Source organism: Pseudophryne corroboree, chromosome 6 (assembly GCF_028390025.1).
Source record: "Pseudophryne corroboree isolate aPseCor3 chromosome 6, aPseCor3.hap2, whole genome shotgun sequence".
NCBI classification, from domain to species: Eukaryota; Metazoa; Chordata; class Amphibia; order Anura; family Myobatrachidae; genus Pseudophryne; species Pseudophryne corroboree.
Genome location: NC_086449.1, coordinates 377,940,585 through 377,964,417, shown reverse-complemented (window position 1 = coordinate 377,964,417; position 23,833 = coordinate 377,940,585). Strand labels below are relative to the sequence as shown.

Below are 23,833 nucleotides of genomic sequence, written 5' to 3'. Positions count from 1 at the left end.
CATAATACCCTCTTTTGTGGTACTTGTAGTATCAGAAATATGTAACACCTCCTTCATTGCCTTTAACGTGTGGCCCTAATAAGGAATACGTTTGTTTATTCACCGTCGACACTGGATTCAGTGTCCCTGTCTGTGTCTGTGTCGACCGACTAAAGTAACCGGGCGTTTTAAAACCCCTGACGGTGTTTTTGAGACGTCTGGACCGGTACTAATTGTTTGTCGGCCGTCTCATGTCGTCAACCGACCTTGCAGCGTGTTGACATTATCACGTAATTCCCTAAATAAGCCATCCATTCCGGTGTCGACTCCCTAGAGAGTGACATCACCATTACAGGCAATTGCTCCGCCTCCTCACCAACATCGTCCTCATACATGTCGACACACACGTACCGACACACAGCACACACACACAGGGAATGCTCTGATAGAGGACAGGACCCACTAGCCCTTTGGAGAGACAGAGGGAGAGTTTGCCAGCACACACCAAAAACGCTATAATTATATAGGGACAACCTTATATAAGTGTTTTCCCTTATAGCATCTTTATTATATATTTCTAACGCCAAATTAGTGCCCCCCCTCTCTGTTTTAACCCTGTTTCTGTAGTGCAGTGCAGGGGAGAGCCTGGGAGCCTTCCCTCCAGCCTTTCTGTGAGGGAAAATGGCGCTGTGTGCTGAGGAGATAGGCCCCGCCCCTTTTTCGGCGGCCTCGTCTCCCGCTCTTAACGGATTCTGGCAGGGGTTAAATATCTCCATATAGCCTCCGGAGGCTATATGTGAGGTATTTTTAGCCAAAATAGGTTTTCATTTGCCTCCCAGGGCGCCCCCCTCCCAGCGCCCTGCACCCTCAGTGACTGCCGTGTGAAGTGTGCTGAGAGGAAAATGGCGCACAGCTGCAGTGCTGTGCGCTACCTTTAGAAGACTGAGGAGTCTTCTGCCGCCGATTCTGGACCTCTTCTTACTTCAGCATCTGCAAGGGGGCCGGCGGCAAGGCTCCGGTGACCATCCAGGCTGTACCTGTGATCGTCCCTCTGGAGCTGATGTCCAGTAGCCAAGAAGCCAATCCATCCTGCACGCAGGTGAGTTCACTTCTTCTCCCCTAAGTCCCTCGTTGCAGTGATCCTGTTTCCAGCAGGACTCACTGTAAAATAAAAAACCTAAGCTAAACTTTTCTAAGCAGCTCTTTAGGAGAGCCACCTAGATTGCACCCTTCTCGGCCGGGCACAAAAATCTAACTGAGGCTTGGAGGAGGGTCATAGGGGGAGGAGCCAGTACACACCACCTGATTGTAAAGCTTTACTTTTTGTGCCCTGTCTCCTGCGGAGCCGCTATTCCCCATGGTCCTTTCAGGAACCCCAGCATCCACTAGGACGATAGAGAAAGGTATTTACATTGCTGCCCAGGGCGCCCCCAGCAGCGCCCTGCACCCTCCGTGACCGTTGGTGAGAAGTGTGTGACAAACAATGGCGCACAGCTGCAGTGCTGTGCGCTACCTTCAAGAAGACTGAAGAGCCTTCTGCCGCCGGTTTCTGGACCTTCAATCTTCAGCATCTGCAAGGGGGGTCGGCGGCGCGGCTCCGGGACGAACCCCAGGGTGAGACCTGTGTTCCGACTCCCTCTGGAGCTAATGGTGTCCAGTAGCCTAAGAAACCAATCCATCCTGCACGCAGGTGAGTTGAACTTCTCTCCCCTAAGTCCCTCGATGCAGTGAGCCTGTTGCCAGCAGGACTCACTGAAAATAAAAAACCTAAAAACTTTTTCTAAGCAGCTCCTTAAGAGAGCCACCTAGATTGCACCCTGCTCGGACAGGCACAAAAACCTAACTGAGGCTTGGAGGAGGGTCATAGGGGGAGGAGCCAGTACACACCACCTGATCCTAAAGCTTTAGTTTTGTGCCCTGTCTCCTGCGGAGCCGCTATTCCCCATGGTCCTGACGGAGTCCCCAGCATCCACTTAGGACGTCAGAGAAATAAACACATACTGTAGGGAATAAGTCTGTGTTATATCAAAATATTAAAAATACTTTAAAAGAGAAGAGAGGTCATTAAGTATTAAAAAGCAGACACGCTCTACTGATTTAAAATTCTCTCACCTCCTTGCTGCATTTGCGATCCCAGTGCTGTGCCCGCGTAACAGCCTTGGATCAACAGTTCCCCACAGACTGCCAGCTCAGTAAGCCTCAGTTTCCTCAGGCTAGCCGTTGCAGGCCGGCTTGCAAGGCCAAGGAAACTGCGTCTCGCAATGCAATCCTTGACCTCGCCACTCCGGAAAACAGAGGCGTCACGCCCCCGTTTCCAGCAACACCGGCCGTCCACGTGTCCCCCCCCCCCCCCCCCCAACGCCTCTGTCAATCAGGTAGAGGTGTTCACAATACTGCGAAGTGATCACAGGGCCCATTCTGTGCATGTGCAGTTTCCCAATAATCAGGAAACTGCACCGAGGATCGCTTGTGCGATCCAAGCTGAATTAGGACCACAGAGTGCAAGCAATTCCAATCCCAGCAACCTATTGTGTGTAGTAAGTATGCAACAGTCATACCCCAGTGGCTGTGTCTATAGTTGTAATACACCACATCTATTACATACAACAGATATGAGATTTATAATGCTTAATTACTTACCTTTGCAGAGTAGATCGTGCAGAATTCACAGATTCCCCAATTCCTACATTGTCAATTAGGTCGACTGGACTTAATGGGACACTACAAATGCTTTCTTTGCTACTGGGTCGCTCTGTCACAAGCTCTGTATCCGTCTCTGACATTACAGAATTACTGTCTAAAAGATATTTTGAAACCGAAAAAAAAAAAGTTACGTATTGAAACAATGCAATTTTCCAAAAGCAGGGGTTCTCTTCCCTCAGATGTAAGTCAATATAAATGTTGTGTAAACATATACAGGTGCGTCCACATACAGCTGACCTCAAATTTCCCTGTTTAATGCACCACAGACTGTGGGACTCAGGATTAGTGTATTCATGTGGCTAACTACCTATAAGCAAACGAACATGTCAAATTAAAGGGTGGATTGTTTATGTGATCCAACCTGCAGTTTCCCCGATGGTCATGAAACAACGCACATGCAGAACCAGTCCCACAATCATATCTCAGAAATGCGATCGCCTCTGCCTGCATTCAGGGGAAAGCCTCGCCCCTGTTTTCCAGAAGTGGCGCAGCTAAGGACTGCATTGCATTGATCGCAGCATTGCTTCCGCAAATGACAGAAAGGAGGTGTAATGTGCCTCCTTCCTGCATGTGCAAAGCTGCTGTGAGCAGCTTTGTACATGCAATCCTTACTGTATCAGGCCCAAAGTGTGCAGCACAGAAATCACAAGTCATGGGTCCTAATAAATAGATAAGGATTAGTACAAGTGTCAACGGCAGATGGTGCAGGGATGGTCAAAGTCCCTTATATATGTAAAACATGAGAAAATGAATGAACCAGCGCTGGCTGTAGAGGAGAATATATGTGTGTGTGTGTGTGTGTGTGTGTGTGTGTGTGTGTGTGTGTGTGTGTGTGTGTGTGTGTGTATATTTTTATTAATATAATATAATATAATATAATATAATATAATATATATATATATATATATATATATATATATATATATATAGTCAGCAACTGGACCCCTGCGGGTTTTTTTCTTCATATACATCATTTTGCCAAGTCTTTGAGTGCCGCCCTCTCCAAGGTATTATATATATATATTAAGAATTTACTTACCGATAATTCTATTTCTCATAGTCCGTAGTGGATGCTGGGAACTCCGAAAGGACCATGGGGAATAGCGGCTCCGCAGGAGACTGGGCACAAAAGTAAAAAGCTTTAGGACTACCTGGTGTGCACTGGCTCCTCCCCCTATGACCCTCCTCCAAGCCTCAGTTAGGATACTGTGCCCGGACGAGCGTACACAATAAGGAAGGATTTTGAATCCCGGGTAAGACTCATACCAGCCACACCAATCACACCGTACAACTTGTGATCTGAACCCAGTTAACAGCATGATAACAGAGGAGCCTCTGAAAAGATGGCTCACAACAATAATAACCCGATTTTTGTAACAATAACTATGTACAAGTATTGCAGACAATCCGCACTTGGGATGGGCGCCCAGCATCCACTACGGACTATGAGAAATAGAATTATCGGTAAGTAAATTCTTATTTTCTCTGACGTCCTAGTGGATGCTGGGAACTCCGAAAGGACCATGGGGATTATACCAAAGCTCCCAAACGGGCGGGAGAGTGCGGATGACTCTGCAGCACCGAATGAGAGAACTCCAGGTCCTCCTCAGCCAGGGTATCAAATTTGTAGAATTTAGCAAACGTGTTTGCCCCTGACCAAGTAGCTGCTCGGCAAAGTTGTAAAGCCGAGACCCCTCGGGCAGCCGCCCAAGATGAGCCCACTTTCCGTGTGGAATGGGCTTTTACAGATTTTGGCTGTGGCAGGCCTGCCACAGAATGTGCAAGCTGAATTGTACTACAAATCCAACGAGCAATAGTCTGCTTAGAAGCAGGAGCACCCAGCTTGTTGGGTGCATACAGGATAAACAGCGAGTCAGATTTCCTGACTCCAGCCGTCCTGGAAACATATATTTTCAGGGCCCTGACTACGTCCAGCAACTTGGAATCCTCCAAGTCCCTAGTAGCCGCAGGTACCACAATAGGCTGGTTTAAGTGAAACGCTGAAACCACCTTAGGGAGAAAGTGAGGACGAGTCCTCAATTCTGCCCTGTCCGTATGAAAAATTAGGTAAGGGCTTTTATAGGATAAAGCCGCCAATTCTGAGACACGCATGGCTGAAGCCAGGGCTAACAGCATTACCACTTTCCATGTGAGATATTTTAAGTCCACAGTGGTGAGTGGTTCAAACCAATGTGATTTTAGGAACCCCAAAACTACATTGAGATCCCAAGGTGCCACTGGAGGCACAAAAGGAGGCTGTATATGCAGTACCCCCTTGACAAACGTCTGAACTTTAGGAACTGAAGCTAGTTCTTTCTGGAAGAAAATCGACAGGGCCGAAATTTGAACCTTAATGGACCCTAATTTTAGGCCCATAGACAGTCCTGTTTGCAGGAAATGCAGGAAACGACCCAGTTGAAATTCCTCTGTAGGGGCCTTCCTGGCCTCACACCACGTAACATATTTACGCCAAATACGGTGATAATGTTGCACAGTTACATCCTTCCTGGCTTTGATCAGGGTAGGGATGACTTGATCCGGAATGCCTTTTTCCTTCAGGATCCGGCGTTCAACCGCCATGCCGTCAAACGCAGCCGCAGTAAGTCTTGGAACAGACAGGGTCCCTGCTGGAGCAGGTCCTTTCTTAGAGGTAGAGGCCACGGGTCCTCCGTGAGCATCTCTTGAAGTTCCGGGTACCAAGTCCTTCTTGGCCAATCCGGAGCCACGAGTATAGTCCTTACTCCTCTCCTTCTTATGATTCTCAGTACCTTGGGTATGAGAGGCAGAGGAGGGAACACATACACTGACTGGTACACCCACGGTGTTACCAGAGCGTCCACAGCTATTGCCTGAGGGTCCCTTGAACTGGCGCAATATCTGTCCAGTTTTTTGTTGAGGCGGGACGCCATCATGTCCACCTTTGGTTTTTCCCAACGGTTCACAATCATGTGGAAGACTTCTGGGTGAAGTCCCCACTCCCCCGGGTGGAGGTCGTGTCTGCTGAGGAAGTCTGCTTCCCAGTTGTCCACTCCCGGAATGAACACTGCTGACAGTGCTATCACATGATTTTCCGCCCAGCGAAGAATCCTTGCAACTTCCGTCATTGCCCTCCTGCTTCTTGTGCCGCCCTGTCTGTTTACGTGGGCGACTGCCGTGATGTTGTCCGACTGGATCAACACCGGCTGACCCTGAAGCAGAGGCCTTGCCTGACTTAGGGCATTGTAAATGGCCCTTAGTTCCAGGATATTTATGTGAAGTGACGTTTCCATGCTTGACCATAAGCCCTGGAAATTTCTTCCCTGTGTGACTGCTCCCCAGCCTCTCAGGCTGGCATCCGTGGTCACCAGGACCCAGTCCTGAATGCCGAATCTGCGGCCCTCTAGAAGATGAGCACTCTGCAACCACCACAGGAGAGACACCCTTGTCCTTGGAGACAGGGTTATCCGCTGATGCATTTGAAGATGCGATCCGGACCATTTGTCCAGCAGATCCCACTGAAAAGTTCTTGCGTGGAATCTGCCGAATGGAATCGCTTCGTAAGAAGCCACCATTTTTCCCAGGACCCTTGTGCATTGATGCACTGACACTTGGCCTGGTTTTAGGAGGTTCCTGACTAGGTCGGATAACTCCCTGGCTTTCTCCTCCGAGAGAAACACCTTTTTCTGGACTGTGTCCAGAATCATCCCTAGGAACAGCAGACGTGTCGTCGGAATCAGCTGCGATTTTGGAATATTTAGAATCCACCCGTGCTGTCGTAGTACTACTTGAGATAGTGCTACTCCGACCTCTAACTGTTCCCTGGACCTTGCCCTTATCAGGAGATCGTCCAAGTAAGGGATAATTAAGACGCCTTTTCTTCGAAGAAGAATCATCATTTCGGCCATTACCTTGGTAAAGACCCGGGGTGCCGTGGACAATCCAAACGGCAGCGTCTGAAACTGATAGTGACAGTTCTGTACCACAAACCTGAGGTACCCTTGGTGAGAAGGGCAAATTGGGACATGGAGGTAAGCATCCTTGATGTCCAGAGACACCATATAGTCCCCTTCTTCCAGGTTCGCTATCACTGCTCTGAGTGACTCCATCTTGAATTTGAACCTTTGTATGTAAGTGTTCAAGGATTTCAGATTTAAAATAGGTCTCACCGAGCCGTCCGGCTTCGGTACCACAAACAGCGTGGAATAATACCCCTTTCCCTGTTGTAGGAGGGGTACCTTGATTATCACCTGCTGGGAATACAGCTTGTGAATGGCTTCCAATACCGCCTCCCTGTCGGAGGGAGACGTTGGTAAAGCAGACTTCAGGAACCGGCGAGGGGGAGACGTCTCGAATTCCAATTTGTACCCCTGAGATACTACCTGCAGGATCCAGGGGTCCACTTGCGAGTGAGCCCACTGCGCGCTGAAATTCTTGAGACGGGCCCCCACCGTGCCTGAGTCCGCTTGTAAGGCCCCAGCGTCATGCTGAGTACTTGGCAGAAGCGGGGGAGGGCTTCTGTTCCTGGGAAGAGGCTGCCTGCTGCAGTCTTTTTCCCCTTCCTCTGCCCCGGGGCAGATATGAGTGGCCTTTTGCCCGCTTGCCCTTATGGGGACGAAAGGACTGAGCCTGAAAAGACGGTGTCTTTTTCTGCTGAGAGGTGACCTGGGGTAAAAAGGTGGATTTCCCAGCCGTTGCCGTGGCCACCAGGTCCGATAGACCGACCCCAAATAACTCCTCCCCTTTATACGGCAATACTTCCATATGCCGTTTGGAATCCGCATCACCTGACCACTGTCGCGTCCATAACCCTCTTCTGGCAGAAATGGACAGCGCACTTACTCTTGATGCCAGAGTGCAAATATCCCTCTGTGCATCTCGCATATATAGAAATGCATCCTTTAAATGCTCTATAGTCAATAATATACTGTCCCTGTCCAGGGTATCAATATTTTCAGTCAGGGAATCCGACCAAGCCACCCCAGCACTGCACATCCAGGCTGAGGCGATTGCTGGTCGCAGTATAACACCCGTATGTGTGTATATACTTTTTAGGATATTTTCCAGCCTCCTATCAGCTGGATCCTTGAGGGCGGCCGTCTCTGGAGACGGTAACGCCACTTGTTTTGATAAGCGTGTGAGCGCCTTATCTACCCTAGGGGATGTTTCCCAGCGCGCCCTAACCTCTGGCGGGAAAGGGTATAATGCCAATAACTTCTTTGAAATTAGCAGTTTTCTATCGGAGGTAACCCACGCTTCATCACACACCTCATTTAATTCATCTGATTCAGGAAAAACTACGGGTAGTTTTTTCACACCCCACATAATACCCTTTTTTGTGGTACTTGTAGTATCAGAAATGTTCAAAACCTCCTTCATTGCCGTGATCATGTAACGTGTGGCCCTACTGGAAAATACGTTTGTTTCCTCACCGTCGACACTGGAGTCAGTGTCCGTGTCTGGGTCTGTGTCGACCATCTGAGGTAACGGGCGCTTTAGAGCCCCTGACTGTGTTTGAGACGCCTGTACAGGTAATAACTGATTTGCCGGCTGTCTCATGTCGTCAACAGACTTTTGTAAAGTGCTGACACTATCACGTAATTCCTTCCATAAGACCATCCAGTCAGGTGTCGACTCCCTAGGGGGTGACATCACTAATACAGGCAATTGCTCCGCCTCCATACCATTTTCCTCCTCATACATGTCGACACAACGTACCGACACACAGCACACACACAGGGAATGCTCTGATAGAGGACAGGACCCCACTAGCCCTTTGGGGAGACAGAGGGAGAGTTTGCCAGCACACACCAGAGCGCTATATATATATATACAGGGATAACCTTATATAAGTGTTTTTCCCTTATATAGCTGCTGTATAGATTTATCTGCCAAATTAGTGCCCCCCCTCTCTTGTTTTACCCTGTTTCTGTAGTGCAGGACTGCAGGGGAGAGTCAGGGAGCTTCCCTCCAACGGAGCTGTGAGGAAAAATGGCGCCAGTGTGCTGAGGAGATAGGCTCCGCCCCTTTCTCGGCGGCCTTTCTCCCGCTTTTTTAAGGAAAAATTGGCAGGGGTTAAATGCATCCATATAGCCCAGGAGCTATATGTGATGTATTTTTTTGCCATCTAAGGTGTTTTTATTGCGTCTCAGGGCGCCCCCCCCCCCCCAGCGCCCTGCACCCTCAGTGACCGGAGTGTGAAGTGTGCTGAGAGCAATGGCGCACAGCTGCGGTGCTGTGCGCTACCTTATTGAAGACAGGACGTCTTCTGCCGCCGATTTTCCGGACCTCTTCAGTCTTCTGGCTCTGTAAGGGGGCCGGCGGCGCGGCTCTGGGACCCATCCATGGCTGGGCCTGTGATCGTCCCTCTGGAGCTAATGTCCAGTAGCCTAAGAAGCCCAATCCACTCTGCACGCAGGTGAGTTCGCTTCTTCTCCCCTTAGTCCCTCGATGCAGTGAGCCTGTTGCCAGCAGGACTCACTGAAAATAAAAAACCTAAACTTAAACTTTTCACTAAGCAGCTCAGGAGAGCCACCTAGTGTGCACCCTTCTCGTTCGGGCACAAAAATCTAACTGAGGCTTGGAGGAGGGTCATAGGGGGAGGAGCCAGTGCACACCAGGTAGTCCTAAAGCTTTTTACTTTTGTGCCCAGTCTCCTGCGGAGCCGCTATTCCCCATGGTCCTTTCGGAGTTCCCAGCATCCACTAGGACGTCAGAGAAATATATATATATATATATATATATATATATAGATATATAGATATATATAGATATATATAGCTATAGATAGGATAAGGGTACCGGCAGCCTGTGTTGTTAAAATAGTCACTATATTTAAAATTTATGAGCCAAAAAATATTTAAGAATACAAACAAGTTTTTAATAATACATAAGTTGAATAAAACGCAAAAAATCTTAGTCACCAATAAAAGCATAAAAATCTCTATAAAAGGTAGGAGATCTGACTTAACTTTAAAAATAGGCTGGGGGTCAGTGCAGGGAACCCAACGCGTTTCGTCACATCAGACTTCTTCAAAGGGTCATATATATATATACACACATATATATATATATATATATATATATATATATACATACGCACACACACACATATATACATGCACACACACACATATATATATATATATATGTATATACACATAAATGTGTTTGTATGTATGTGTGTATGTGTGTGTATATGTGTGTGTGTGTGTATATATATATATATATACACACACACACACAAACACCTTCTCATTCAATGGTTTTTATTTATTTTAATAATTTTCTACATTGTAGATTAATACTGAAGACATCAAAACTATGATAGAACACTTATGGGATTATGTTGTAAACAAAATGTTAAACAAATCAAAATATGTTTTATATTTTAGATCCCTCAAAGTAGCCCCCCTTTGCATTGATTACAGCTTTACACACTCTTGACATTCTCTCAGTCAGCTTCATGAGGTAGTCTACTGTAATGGTTTTGAATTAACAGGTGTGCCTTGTCAAGAGTCAATCTGTGGAATTACTTGCCTTCTTAATGTGTTTGAGACCATCAGTTGTGTTGTGCAGAGATAGGGTTAGTACACAGAGGACACCCCTATTTGACTACTGTTGTAATCCATATTATGGCATGAACCACTCAACTCAGCAAAGAGAAACGACAGTCCATCACTACTTTAAGACAGGAATTCCCAACCGCGGTCCACAAGGCACACCAACAGTGCAGGTTTTAGTGATATCCAGGCTTCAGCACAGATGGTTAAATCAAAATAACTGAGGTACTAATTAAGTCACCTGTGCTCAAGCCTGGATATCACTAAAACCAGCACTGTTAGTGTGCCTTGAGGACCAAGGTTGGGAAACACTGCTTTAAGACATGAAGGTCAGTCAATACGGACAATTTCTAGAATTTGAATATATCCTCAAGTTCAGTTGCAAAAACCATCAAACGCTATGATGAAACTGGCTCTCATGATGACCGCCCCAAGAAAGCAAGACCAAGAGTAACATCTGCTGCAGATGATAAGTTCATTAGAGTTACCAGCCTCAGAAACCACTACTTAACAGCACCTCAGATTAGAGCCCACATAAATTCTTCACAGAGCTCAAGTAGCAGACAAAATTCAACATCAACTCTTCAAAGGGGCGTGAATCAGGCCTTCATGGTTGAATTGCTGCGAAGAAGCCACTACTGAGGATGATGAAGAAGAAGAGAATTGTTTGGGCCAAGAAACACAAGGAATGGACATTAGACCAGTGGAAATCTGTACTTTGGTCTGATGAGTCCAAATTTCAGATTTTTGGTTCAAACCACCGTGTCTTTGTGAGACGCAGAGAAGGTGAGCGGATGGATTCTACATGTGTGGTTCCCACTGTGAAGCATGGAGGAGGAGGTGTGATGGTGTGGGGGTGCATTGCTGGTGACACTGTTGGCGATTTATTCAAAATTCAAGGCACACTTAACCAGCATGGCTACCACAGCATTCTGCAGCGCCATGCCATCGCATCTGGTTTGCGCTTACTGGGACCATCATTAGTTTTTCAACAAGAAAATGACCCCACACACACCTCCAGGCTATGTAAGGGCTACTTGACCAAGAAGGAAAGTGATGGAGTGCTGCGTCAGATGACCTGGCCTCCACAATCAACCGACCTAAACCCAATTGAGATGGTTTGGGATTAGTTGGACCGCAGAGTGAAGGAAAAGCAGCCAACAAGTACTCAGCACCTCTGGGAACTCCTTCAAGACTCTTGGAAAACCATTTCAGGAGACTGCCTCATGAATCTGATTGAGAGAATGCCAAGAGTGTGCAAAGCTGTCATCAAAGCAAAAGGGGGCTACTTTGAGTAATCTAAAACAAATTTTGATTTGTTTAACAACATAATTCCATGCGTGTTCTTTCATAGTTTTCACTGGTCCTGTGAGTGTACATATATTAATATCTAATAAATTATATATATATATATATATATATATATACACACACACATACATACATACATACATACATACATACATACATACACATACTAGGCGCTTCATTGCGCCCTACGGGCGCTCTTCACACTGTCGAAAGGGGCTACGCCCCCTTAACTCCTGCACGCCTTGCTGGGGTTCAATATTTGTATTATATGGAGTATTACCTGCATTCCTAGGTTTGTTAGTGGTTAAATATTGCAAGACGAAAGTGCTACCGATGGTGAAGGGGGCGTAGCGCCCCTTGCAACGGCGTGAACAGTGCCTGCAGGGCACGATGTACAGAATGTAGCAGGTGCGGGGGGGCAGGGAGTATGTAGATGCTGCGGGTGGAGGGGGGGGGTGGATGCAGGTGAGGGGGGGGGTGCGGGACCTATAACTATGTGATGTTATGTGTAACAATATATAGGACACGGATAAGGATGTATGTGATATAGACATAACCGCATGAAGAGGTAAATGGTGTCATTAGACACAGAGGGGAGTGCTGGTACAATGCGGAGTATGTAGATGCTGCGGGTGGAGGGGGGGGTGGATGCAGGTGGGAGGGGGTGCGGGACCTATAACTATGTGATGTTATGTGTAACAATATATAGGACACGGATAAGGATGTATGTGATATAGACATAACCGCATGAAGAGGTAAATGGTGTCATTAGACACAGAGGGGAGTGCTGGTACAATGCGGAACAGGGGCAGCTGTGTCCTCTCTCTACACCGTACCATCCTTCAGGTGTAGCAACGCGGACATGTTGCGCACGCAATGTCTCCACGCGGCCGCAGGTGCACCAGTCCCATCTGCATGCACTATGTGCACGCCCCCCTCAGGTGCTGTGTGAGGGATAGGGAGGAGGCGGCACAGCGAAGCATCACCGATATACCGGTAGCTACGGGGGCACCGCAGGGGGTTATGGCTCCTGTCCTCCTGGTGAGGGTTTGTCAGGGAGTTATCCAGGAGCCGGTGGTATGGACCCTGTATGGGACACAGGGGGGTAGGGAGGGGACACAGAGACGCGGGGCGGTAGGGAGGGGATGCAGAGACGCGGGGCAGTAGGGAGGGGATAGAGAGACGCGGGGCGGTAGGGAGGGGATAGAGAGACGCGGGCGGTAGGGAGGGGCTAGAGAGAGGCAGGGCGGTAGGGAGGGGATGCAGAGACGCGGGGGGCGGTAGGGAGGGGATACAGAGATGCGGGGCGGTAGGGAGGGGATAGAGAGACGCAGGTCGGGGATACAGCGGCACAGGGCGGTAGGGAGGGGATACAGAGAGGCAGGGCGGTTGGGAGGGGATACAGATACGCGGGTCGGTAGGGAGGGGATGGAGAGAAGCGGGCGGTAGGGTGGGGATACAGAGGCGTAGGGAGGAGGGGATACAGAGACGTGGGGCGGTAGGGAGGGGATACAGAGAGGCAGGGCGGTAGGGAGGGGATACAGATACGCGGGTCGGTAGGGAGGGGATGGAGAGAAGCGGGCAGTAGGGTGGGGATACAGAGGCGTAGGGAGGAGGGGATACAGAGACGCGGGGCGGTAGGGAGGGGATAGAAAGACGTGGGGCGGTAGGGAGGGGACGCAGAGACGCGGGGCGGTAGGGAGGGGATAGAGAGACGCGGGGCGGTATGGAGGGGACGCAGAGACGCAGGGCGGTAGGGAGGGGATAGAGAGACGCAGAGCGGTAGGGATGGGATACAGCGGCACAGGGCGGTAGGGAGGGGATACAGAGAGGCAGGGCGGTAGGGAGGGGATACTGAGAGGCAGGGCGGTAGGGAGGGGATACAGAGACGCGGGTCGATAGCGAGGGGATAGAGAGAAGCGGCGCGGTAGGGTGGGGACACAGAGGCGTAGGGAGGAGGGGATACAGAGACATGGGGCGGTAGGGAGGGGACACAGACGCGGGGCGGTACGGAGGGGATAGAGAGACGTGGGGCGGTAGGGAGGGGATACAGAGACGTGGTGCGGTAGGGAGGGGATAGAGAGAAGCGGGGCGGTAGGGTGGGGATACAGAGGCGTAGGGAGGAGGGGATTCAGAGACATGGGGCGGTAGGGAGGGGACACAGACGCAGGGTGGTACGGAGGGGATAGAGAGACGTGGGGCGGTAGGGAGGGGATACAGAGACGTGGGGCGGTAGGGAGGGGATACAGAGAGGCAGGGCGGTAGGGAGGGGATACAGAGACGTGGGGCGGTAGGGAGGGGATACAGAGACGTGGGGCGGTAGGGAGGGGATACAGAGACGTGGGGCGGTAGGGAGGGGATAGAGAGAAGCGGGGCGGTAGGGTGGGGATACAGAGGCGTAGGGAGGTGGGGATACAGAGACGCGGGTCGGTAGGGAGGGGATAGAGAGAAGCGGGGCGGTAGGGTGGAGATACAGAGGCGTAGGGAGGAGGGGATACAGAGACATGGGGCGGTAGGGAGGGGACACAGACGCGGGGCGGTACGGAGGGGATAGAGAGACGTGGGGCGGTAGGGAGGAGATACAGAGACGTGGTGCGGTAGGGAGGGGATAGAGAGAAGCGGGGCGGTAGGGTGGGGATACAGAGGCGTAGGGAGGAGGGGATACAGAGACGTGGGGCGGTAGGGAGGGGACGCAGAGACGCGGGCGGTAGGGAGGGGATAGAGAGATGTGGGGCGGTAGGGAGGGGACAGAGATGCGGGGCGGTAGGGAGGGTCCCCAGTGAGGAAGCTGATGAAGAGAGGGGGGGGGGGGGGAGTAGTGGAGAGGGTGGACACCATTAGCGGAGACATTTGCAAAGTGGTGACCAGACATAGATACAGTGGGTAGGATGCATAGATACAGTGAGTACAGTGAGTACAGTGAGTACAGTGGGTAGGATGCAAAGTGGCGACCAGACATAGAATCAGTGGGTAGGATGGCCGGAGGGACTCACCGTTGGGGCTGTGGGCGGTGTCACGATCCGGGTATCTGGACGCCATTTCTTACCCATCAGATGTCTCCTAAGGCTGGCTCAGCGCTCCAGGACCGGATCCCATCTGTTATCCTGATGTGTACATTCCTGTATCCTCTCCTGTCACTCTGGGACACTGTCACAGTAAACGCCATATTACACCTGGCATGGCGTCTCCCGCGGCCTCCGCCGCCGTCCCTGAACTTCTGCATGCAGAGTGTCTGAGTGGCGATTACGTCAGCCGCGGCCTCCGCTGTGTCCGCGTGGTTGGATGTGCATCTGTCAGCCTGGCGCCTCCTGTCTCCAGTGGCCGGCGCCGCCATTGCTGTTTTCATTACCACATGGATTACAAACCAAACTTCCCTCCAAGTGTCTGCATGGGCGCAGCCATCTTGGATTCTGTCAGCTGATCATTTACTCCAATCTGTTGTCAGTAGTGTTAATCTGCATAATTGCCTAGCCAATCCCTTCCTTGCTGCAGGTATAAATACACTATGCCTGAGCAAGGAAGGCGTCAGTGCTTTGGTTGTCAAACCTAGTTCCTGTTTGTCTCTCTCCTGTGATTGTCTTCCAGGTTCCAGCTCCTGTCTCAAGACTTCCACCATAGAGACCCGCACCAGCATTCCACCTGCGGTGTAGCCTGACTCTCCGATCCATTGTGGATTCATCTGTTTCCAGTTACAACATTACCTGCTTCCAGCAGAGTACAGCTTCTCTTAAAGGGCCGGTGTCCTTTCTACACTTTACCACTCTCCACCGGTATTATTATTTCTCCGCTCTCAAGTTCTACATTTCATTCATATTGCATCGCTCTCAAGCTTCATTTATTATTTAACTGGTTCCAGCCAGTATCCACTCCGTGCTAACAACAGTCTGGTTCCAGCCAGTATCCACAGCAGCCGTTTTATCTTCAGCAACCCAGCTTTTCCTGGAACACCAGCTGGTACAATCCTGGGTTATCTCCATTGCTACAGTCGGGCCTGGTAAGGACTTTCCATCTAGAAGATTATAAGAACTATCTCACACTACCAGTGCCCTGTGGCTCCTGCCACCCTGTAGTACCCAGGAACTGTATTTATTCTTTGCTGACTTTTATGTTTTCTTTTACTGCTGCTGTGTTGCGGAGTTGTCATAATAAACATCATTGACTTTTATCCAAGTTGTCGTGGTCACGCCTTCGGGCAGTTATTATTCATGTTACTTACATGTCCAGGGGTCTGATACAACCTCCCAGGTTCCGGTACATCTCAGCCCCTACAACTGAGGCTGCCTCCCGTCAGCTCAGGCCCTCAGTTGTGACAGGCGGCTGCTGCAGGCTGGTAAACAGTACTGTGTTCAGAGGCAGTCTGTGCTACTATTACACTCATTCCCCCCCTGCTCGTGCTGCGCGGTGGATGAAAAGGGGCATGGCCTAATGCAAAAGGGGCGTGGCCTCGCGGGTCTTTTCTCTCTCGCTCCGGGGGTGTTTCCAGCTTTCCTGTAGATGCTGGCAGCCCCCGGAGACTGGTGTGTGTGTGCCGGCTCTTCTCTGTGACAGGAGGCGAGTGCTGCAGGAGATGACGTCACTGCAGCACTCGCCTCCTGTCACAGCAGGAGAGCGGACAGCTGGATGTGTGCGGAGGAGGCGGCGGGTCTGTGTACGCGGGGCAGGGAGGGCTATGAAAGCCTTCTCCTGCGCCACCCGTCCCTCCTAATGTCTATGCCTGTGGCAGCAGCAGTTGTTGTTCGCTCTGCACCGCGGCCGGGGAGTCGGAGTGGCTGATGGCGGGGGGGATGTGGGGGGGAAGGAGGAGCAGAGACTTGCTACACATGTGGTGGGCGGGCTCTGTGACTCCGCCCACCGCTGTGACTCCACCCAGCGTTAGAAATGCAGGCACAGAGTCACAGGGCTAATATATATAGATAGATAGATAGATAGATATATATATAGATAGATAGATATTAATGTGCACGTAACCTCAGCACTCGCCACCCCAGGTTACGTGCACCCCGCCCTATGAGTGGTGAGTGCACTTGTGTGCCCCGTTTCTAGGGTGGCGAGTGCTGTGGTTTTATATTTGTGTGTATATTGCGGGGTTAATCTATGGTTAGCTTTCTCATGCACCCCTATGTAGACTCAATTATCTTGAACCTGTCTCAGCTGTTTCTTAGTACTTTATTAGCCAGTGTCAGGTGACTAGTGTACCTTTAAAAGCCATAAGGTGTGTGGCAGGTGCACATTAAACCTAGCAGGCATATGATGTGCGAGACATTTGCCAGGTTTTAAGACTCTGTGATAGTGTAGGACCTGCATGAAGGTAGGGTACATTGACGATCGGTTTGCAGGCTTCTGTGCATTGGCCAATTCACTAACTAAACCCCCATAATTTACTTATTGATGTGTTGAGGATAAGTGAGCTTGCTATGGTGAGTGCTGTGTTTTTTCTGTTTGTACTTTACTTTGTGGTTTTAATAGCATATTCCTAAAAAATTGATGTTATCACGACTATGACTGTATGTAAATTTAATCGGATTTTCCGAATTGTTATGAAGGTCAATTTGCATATGACGGAGCCATCCGTCATATGCAAATGTGGTTATGTTCTTAATTGAACAATTAGTATTTTTTTCAAATGTGGATATTTCATCTAAAATCCTCATGCTTGTTAGATATATAGATGACCTCTTTCTTTTATGGAGAGGCGATGTGCAGGTTCTAACCGATGCGATTGACCTTCATAACAATTTGGAAAATCCGATTAAATTTACATAGTCATAGTCGTGATAACATCAATTTTTAGATGTTAATGTACCCATTAAAAATAAATGCCTGCACACCAAACTCTTCACCAAGGAAACGGATAGGAATATGCTATTAAAACCACAAAGCTGTCATCCGAGATCACTAATAAATGGATTGCCATATTCCCAAATGGTTAGAGTAGTGAGGATCAATAATGATAAACGTACTGCAATGGAGCAACTAGATGTGATGATTAAGAATTTCTCTGAACGAGGCTATAAACTTAATTTGTTACTTGAATGTAAGGATAAAGTTTTAGAATTAGATCGTACAAAATTACTAGCTAGAGGGGGCACTACAGAACCCAAGGGTATTAAGAACAAGCTACCATGGGTGAGTCAGTATAATGAAATGTCACCGATTATTATGAATAAGGCGAAAAAATTATGGCCCATTATCCAGAGTGATAAGCTACATTTACAAGATTATAGATTAATGCCCAGTTTTTCAAGGGGTAAAAACTTGAAAGACTCACTTGTTAAGACTTTAACGTCTGTACGAACTAATAGGAAAACAACCTTTCTGTCTAATACCCGAGTGGGATGCTTTAAGTGTACCTGCACTACATGTCAATTCCTCCTTACGGGGGATGTCTTTTTTCATCCCCATTCTGGTAAACAATTCTCTATCAGGCATTACTTCACATGTAACTCTACTTTTGTTATATACCAAATAGTGTGCCCATGTGGCTTGTCATATATCGGCAAGACCGAGAGTAAATTTAAAGAGCGTATGGGAAATCATAGGGCAACCATACGAGCAACAATTATGTCTGGTATGAGTGACCAACCTGTAGCCCGACACTTTGCACTCTTCAAACACCCGCTAAATAGCCTACGATACCGTATGATCGATACGGTTCCTATTAGTATCAAAGGTGGTAATAGATCTCTACAATTATTGCGCTGTGAAGCACAATGGATTCATCGCCTCAACGTGATTGCCCCAAAAGGGCTGAATGAAAATATTGCTTATGCAGCATTACGTTGAGATGTTCGTCTTTCCACTAGTATACTCGTGTTTTGCAAATGCTATAAAAGTGTTTTGTATAGAGATAACATTGTTTGAATTTCAGTGTCCTTTTGTATCTAGGATTGGCTTGTTGCTATGGTGATACCACTTTGGACGCGGCAAAGGGGCGGTGAGTGGTCCCGCGCCAGACGCCGGCATTCACGTGGTGATGGTAAAGATATGTTCCTGTTTGTAAGTTTTTATCCTGATGACAACATAAATAAATATTGAAACGTTGATCTACATTTGGGAGTCCACACCCGCCTTTGCTTCTTAAGGTGAACTAGAGTGCCGCATCTCCGGGAGTGTGTGTGTGTGTGTGTGTGTGTGTGTGTGTGTGTGTGTGTGTGTGTGTGTGTGTGTGTGTGTGTGTATATATATATATATATATATATATATATATATATATATATATATATATATATATATATATATATATAGAGAGAGAGAGTGAGTATGTATATATATATATATATATATATATATATATATATATATATATATATATATATATATATATATATATACACATACACACACACACACACACACACACACACACTCACACACACAAAATAGGATTTTAATTACCTACCGGTAAATCCATTTCTTGTAGTCCGTAGAGGATGCTGGGGTCCACATTAGTACCGTGGGGTATACACAGGTCCACTAGGAGCCACTGGCACTTTAAGAGTTTGAGAGTGTGGGCTGGCTCCTCCCTCTATGTCCCTCCTACCAGACTCAGTCTAGAAACTGTGCCCAAGGAGACTGACATCTTCGAGAGAAGGATTATACACAGATAGTGGCGAGATTCACACCAGCTCACACACAAGGCAAACCAAGCTAACTAGCTTGAAACATCAGCAACGGCTAAACAATATTACTACCCAAGTAACGAAACAGTACTTACCAAGAACAAAGCTGTACTGAACTAAGTAACCACTGCAGGATCACGAAGCACTGGGAGGGCACCCAGCATCCTCTACGGACTACGAGAAAAGGATTTACCGGTAGGTACTTAAAATCCTATTTTCTCTTATGTCCTAGAGGATGCTGGGGTCCACATTAGTATCATGGGGATGTACCAAAGCTCCCAGAACGGGAGGGAGAGCGCGGAGGCTCCTGCAGAACCATACTTGCCTACCTGACCCTCTCCATGAGGGAGAAAATGCTCTGTTCCTGGACTTTCCTGGTAATGTATGATTGCCATCACCTGTGGTGAGCTAGTTAATTGATAAGAAAGGTGTTTCACCACAGGTGATGGCAATCATACATTACCAGGAAAGTCCAGGAACAGAGCATTTTTCTCCCTCATGGAGAGGGTCTGGTAGGCAAGTATGTGCAGAACTGATTGACCAAACTTCAGGTCCTCAGAGGCCAGAGTATCGAACTTGTAGAACTTTGCGAACGTGTTCGACCCCGACCAAGTAGCCGTTCAGCATAGTTGTAAAGCCGAGACACCCCGGGCAGCCGCCCAGGAAGAACCCACCTTACGAGTAGTGAGGGCCTTAACATACGTAGGACACGGCAGGCCTGCCGTAGAATACGCATGCTGGATAGTGAACCTGATCCAGCAAGAGACCTTCTGCTTAGAAGCAGGACACCCAATTTTCTTGGGATCATACAGGACAGAGAGAGTCCGATTTTCTGTGACGAGCAGTCCTCTTCACATAGATTTTCAGAGTCCTTACAACATCCAAGGACTTTGATGAAATTGAGTAGTCGATAGCAACTGGCACCACAATAGGTTGGTTGATATGAAATGCCGACACAACCTTCGGACGGAACTGCGGACGTGTCCTGAGCTCAGCTCTATCTTCATGGAAAATCAAGTATGGGCATTTACATGACAAAGCCCCCAACTCCGACACACATCTAGCAGAAGCCAAGGCCAACAAAGTGACAGCCTTCCACGTGAGAAACTTGACATTAACCTCCTGCAGAGGCTCAAACCAGTCCGACTGGAGGAACTGTAACACCAGGGCGCCGTAGGCGGCACAAAGGGAGGCTGGATGTGCATTACTCCCTTCAAAAAGGTCTGAAACTCAGGGAGGGCAGCCAACTGTTTCTGGAAGAAAATTGAGAGGGCTGAAATCTGGACCTTTACGGAACTTAATCTCAAGCCCATATTCACACCTGCTTGGAGGAAGAGGAGAAACCGTCCAAGTTGAAACTCCACCGTAGGAAACCTCTTGTTCGGAATGCCCTTCCGAGCTAGTGTCTGGCCGTCAAACGTAGCCGCGGTAAGTCTTGATAAGCGAACGGCCCCTGCTGCAGCAGGTCCTCCCGAAGAGGAAGAGGCCTCGGCTCTTCTAGCAGTAGATCCGCGTACCAAGCCCTTCTTGGCCAGTCCGGAGCAATGAGGATTGCCTGAACTTTTGTTCTCCTTATGAGTTTTAGAACTCTTGGAATGGAGTGGAAGTGGAGGAAACATGTACACCGACTGGAACACCCACGGAGTCACAAGGACGTCCATCGCAACTGCTTGCGGGTCCCTCGACCTGGAACAATAACGCAGAAGCTTCTTGTTGAGACGAGAGGCCATCATGTCTATTTGAGGTACACCCCAAAGATTTGTCACCTTCGTGAACACCTCCGGATGGAGGCCCCACTCTCCTGGATGGAGATAGTGTCTGCTCAGGAAGTCCGCTTCCCAGTTGTCTACTCCCGGAATGAAGATTGCTGACAGCGCCAACGCATGTTTTTCCACCCAGAGGATGATTCTTGTTACCTCTGACATTGCAGCTCTGCTCTTCGTTCCGCCCTGTCGGTTTATGTAAGCCACCGTCATTACGTGGTCCGACTGCACTTGAATGGCCCCATTTCTCAGAAGATGGGTCGCTTGGAGAAGCATGTTGTAGACGGCTCTTAATTCCAGAATGTTTATCGGTAGGCCGGCTTCCAGACTTGACAACCTTCCTTGGAAGGTTTACCCTTAAGTGACTGCGCCCCAGCCCCGGGGACTTGCACCTGTGGTTAGAAGGATCCTGTCCTGAATCCTGAACCTGCGGCCCTCCAGAAGGTGAGGCATTTGCAACCACCAGAGGAATGAGATCCTGGCCTTTGGCGACAGACTTATTTCTCTGGTGCATGTGTAGATGAGATCCCGGCCATTTGTCCAGGAGATCTAGTTGGAAGGACCGAGCATGAAATCTCCCGTACTGCAGAGCCTCGTAAGAGGCCACCATCTTCCCCAGAAGGCGAATGCACTGATGAACAGACATCCAGGATGGCTTCAGGACATCCCAGACCATTGCTTGTATCACCAACGCTTTTTCCTCTGGAAGAAACACCCTCTGCACTTCCGTTGTAGATGATCATTCCCAGAAATTACAACCTCCTGGTTGGTTAAAAATTTGATTTTGGAATATTCAGGATCCAACCATGTTCCTTGAAAAGCTGGGTCGTGAGAGCTATGGACTGTTACAGCTTCTCCTTGGACAATGCCTTTATTAGCCAAACGTCCAGATGTGGAATTATGTTCACCCTCTGTCTGCGGAGGAGAACCATCATTTCCGCCATCACCTTGCTGAATACCCTCAGTGCTGTGGAGAGGCCGAATGGCAGGGCCTGGAATTGAAAATGACAGTCCAACAGTGCGAATCGGAGATAAGCTTGATGCGGCTGCCAAATCGGAATGTAGAGGTACGCATCCTTGATATCCAGGGATACCAGGAATTCCCCCTCCTCCAGACCTGATATCACTGCCCTTAGAGACTCCATTATGAACTTGAACTCCCTCAGAAAGGGCTTTAGTGATTTTAAGTTCAGAATGGGTCTGACTAAACCATCCGGTTTCGGTACCACGAAAAGATTTGAATTGTAACCTTTGTTTTGCATCTGGGGAGGAACTGGTACAATAACCTGTGCCTCCACCAACTTCTGGATGGCTCCCTGTAGAATAGCCTTGTCTGCCGGCAAAGCTGGCAAGCCTGATTTGAAGAACCGGTGAGGAGAGAGATCCTGAAATTCCAGCCGGTACCCCTGAGACACAATATCTTGTACCCAGGGATCCAGACCGGATGACACCCAGACGTGACTGAAATGTCTGAGTCTCGCTCCCACCGGCCCTACCTCCGGGCCGCGTGGTCCACCGTCATGCCGAGGACTTTGGCGTACCTGAAGCAGGCTTCTGTTCCTGGGAACCCGCAGCAGCAGGTTTGTTGGATTTTGGTCGACCTCCTCTAAAGAAGGTGTTGGACGGTTCGGCCTTTCTTGTTTTAGTATCCCGAAAGGACTGATGCAGCTGAAGAAAACGGTTTCTTCGTAGCAGGTGCAGCTGAGGGAAGAAAAGGTGACTTACCCGCTGTAGCCGTGGAGATCCACGCATCCAACGCTTCCCCAAAGAGAGCCTGACCTGTGTAGGGTAGATTCTCCACACCTCTCCTGGATTCCGTGTTGGCAGACAACTGACGCAGCCACAGTCCTTGACAAGCTGTGACAGTCATGGAAGATATTCCTGCAGCCACTGAACCCAGGTCTGTCATGGGGGGTAATTCTGAGTTGATCGCAGCAGGATCTTTGTTAGCAGTTGAGCAAAACCATGTGCACTGCAGGGGAGGCAGATATAACATGTGCAGAGAGAGATAGATTTGGGTGGGGTGAGTTCAATCTGCAATCTAAATTGCAGTGTAAACATAAAGCAGCCAGTATTTACCCTGCACAGAAACAAAATAACCCACCAAAATCTAACTCTCTCTACAAATGGAATATCTGCCTTCCCTGCAGTGCACATGGTTTTGCCCAACTGCTAAAAAGTTTCCTGCTGCAATCAACTTGGAATTACCCCCATGGATTCTACCATAAATCCTGCAGAATCCTGAATGTTACGTAAAAACAATTCAACGTCACTTTTATCCATTGTGTCCAAATCCTCAAGTAACGTGCCTGACCACTTTACTATAGCTTTGGAAATCCATGCACAGGCAATAGTAGGACATAGTATCGCCCCTGAAGCCGTGTATATGGATTTGAGCGTAGTATCAATTTTGCGATCAGCCGGCTCCTTTAAGGCAGTAGATCCTGGGACTGGTAAAGCCACCTTTTTCGAAAGTCTGGATACAGACGTGTCCACTATGGGTGGGTTTTCCCATTTTTTCCTAACCTCCTCAGGGAAGGGTAAAGCAACCAGAACCCTTCTAAGGATCTGGAATTTTTTCTCTGTGTTTTCCCACGCTTTTTCAAAAATAGCATTTAATTCTTTGGACGCAGGGAAGGTTAGCGAGGGTTTCTTATTGTCAGTGAAGTAAGCCTCCTCAACATGCTCAGGTGTTGTATCAGCAATATTCAACACATCCCTGATAGCCTCTATCATCAACTGCACCCCTTTTGCAAGAAATGCGGCCCCCCGCAGCACATACCCATCACCGTCTGCCGTGTCAGAATCGGTATCCGTGTCATCTTGCATAATCTGGGCGAAAGCACGTTTGTGGGAACCTACAGAGGGGGGCCTTGAGGTAACAGAACCGGACCAATCTGCCATAGAGTTCTGTAAAACC

The 23,833-nt window shown here is 48.7% G+C and overlaps 1 protein-coding gene across 2 annotated transcripts in view; it reads right to left on the bottom strand.

Moving 5' to 3' along the window:
- CEP41 (centrosomal protein 41) overlaps positions 1-23,833 on the bottom strand; it is a 209,237-nt gene that overhangs the window by 24,240 nt on the left and 161,164 nt on the right. For both annotated transcript variants that reach the window (XM_063926751.1, XM_063926752.1), the window contains one exon: positions 2,620-2,776. In XM_063926751.1, coding sequence (XP_063782821.1) covers positions 2,620-2,776 — 157 coding nt within the window. The remainder of the gene's footprint in view (positions 1-2,619; positions 2,777-23,833) is intronic.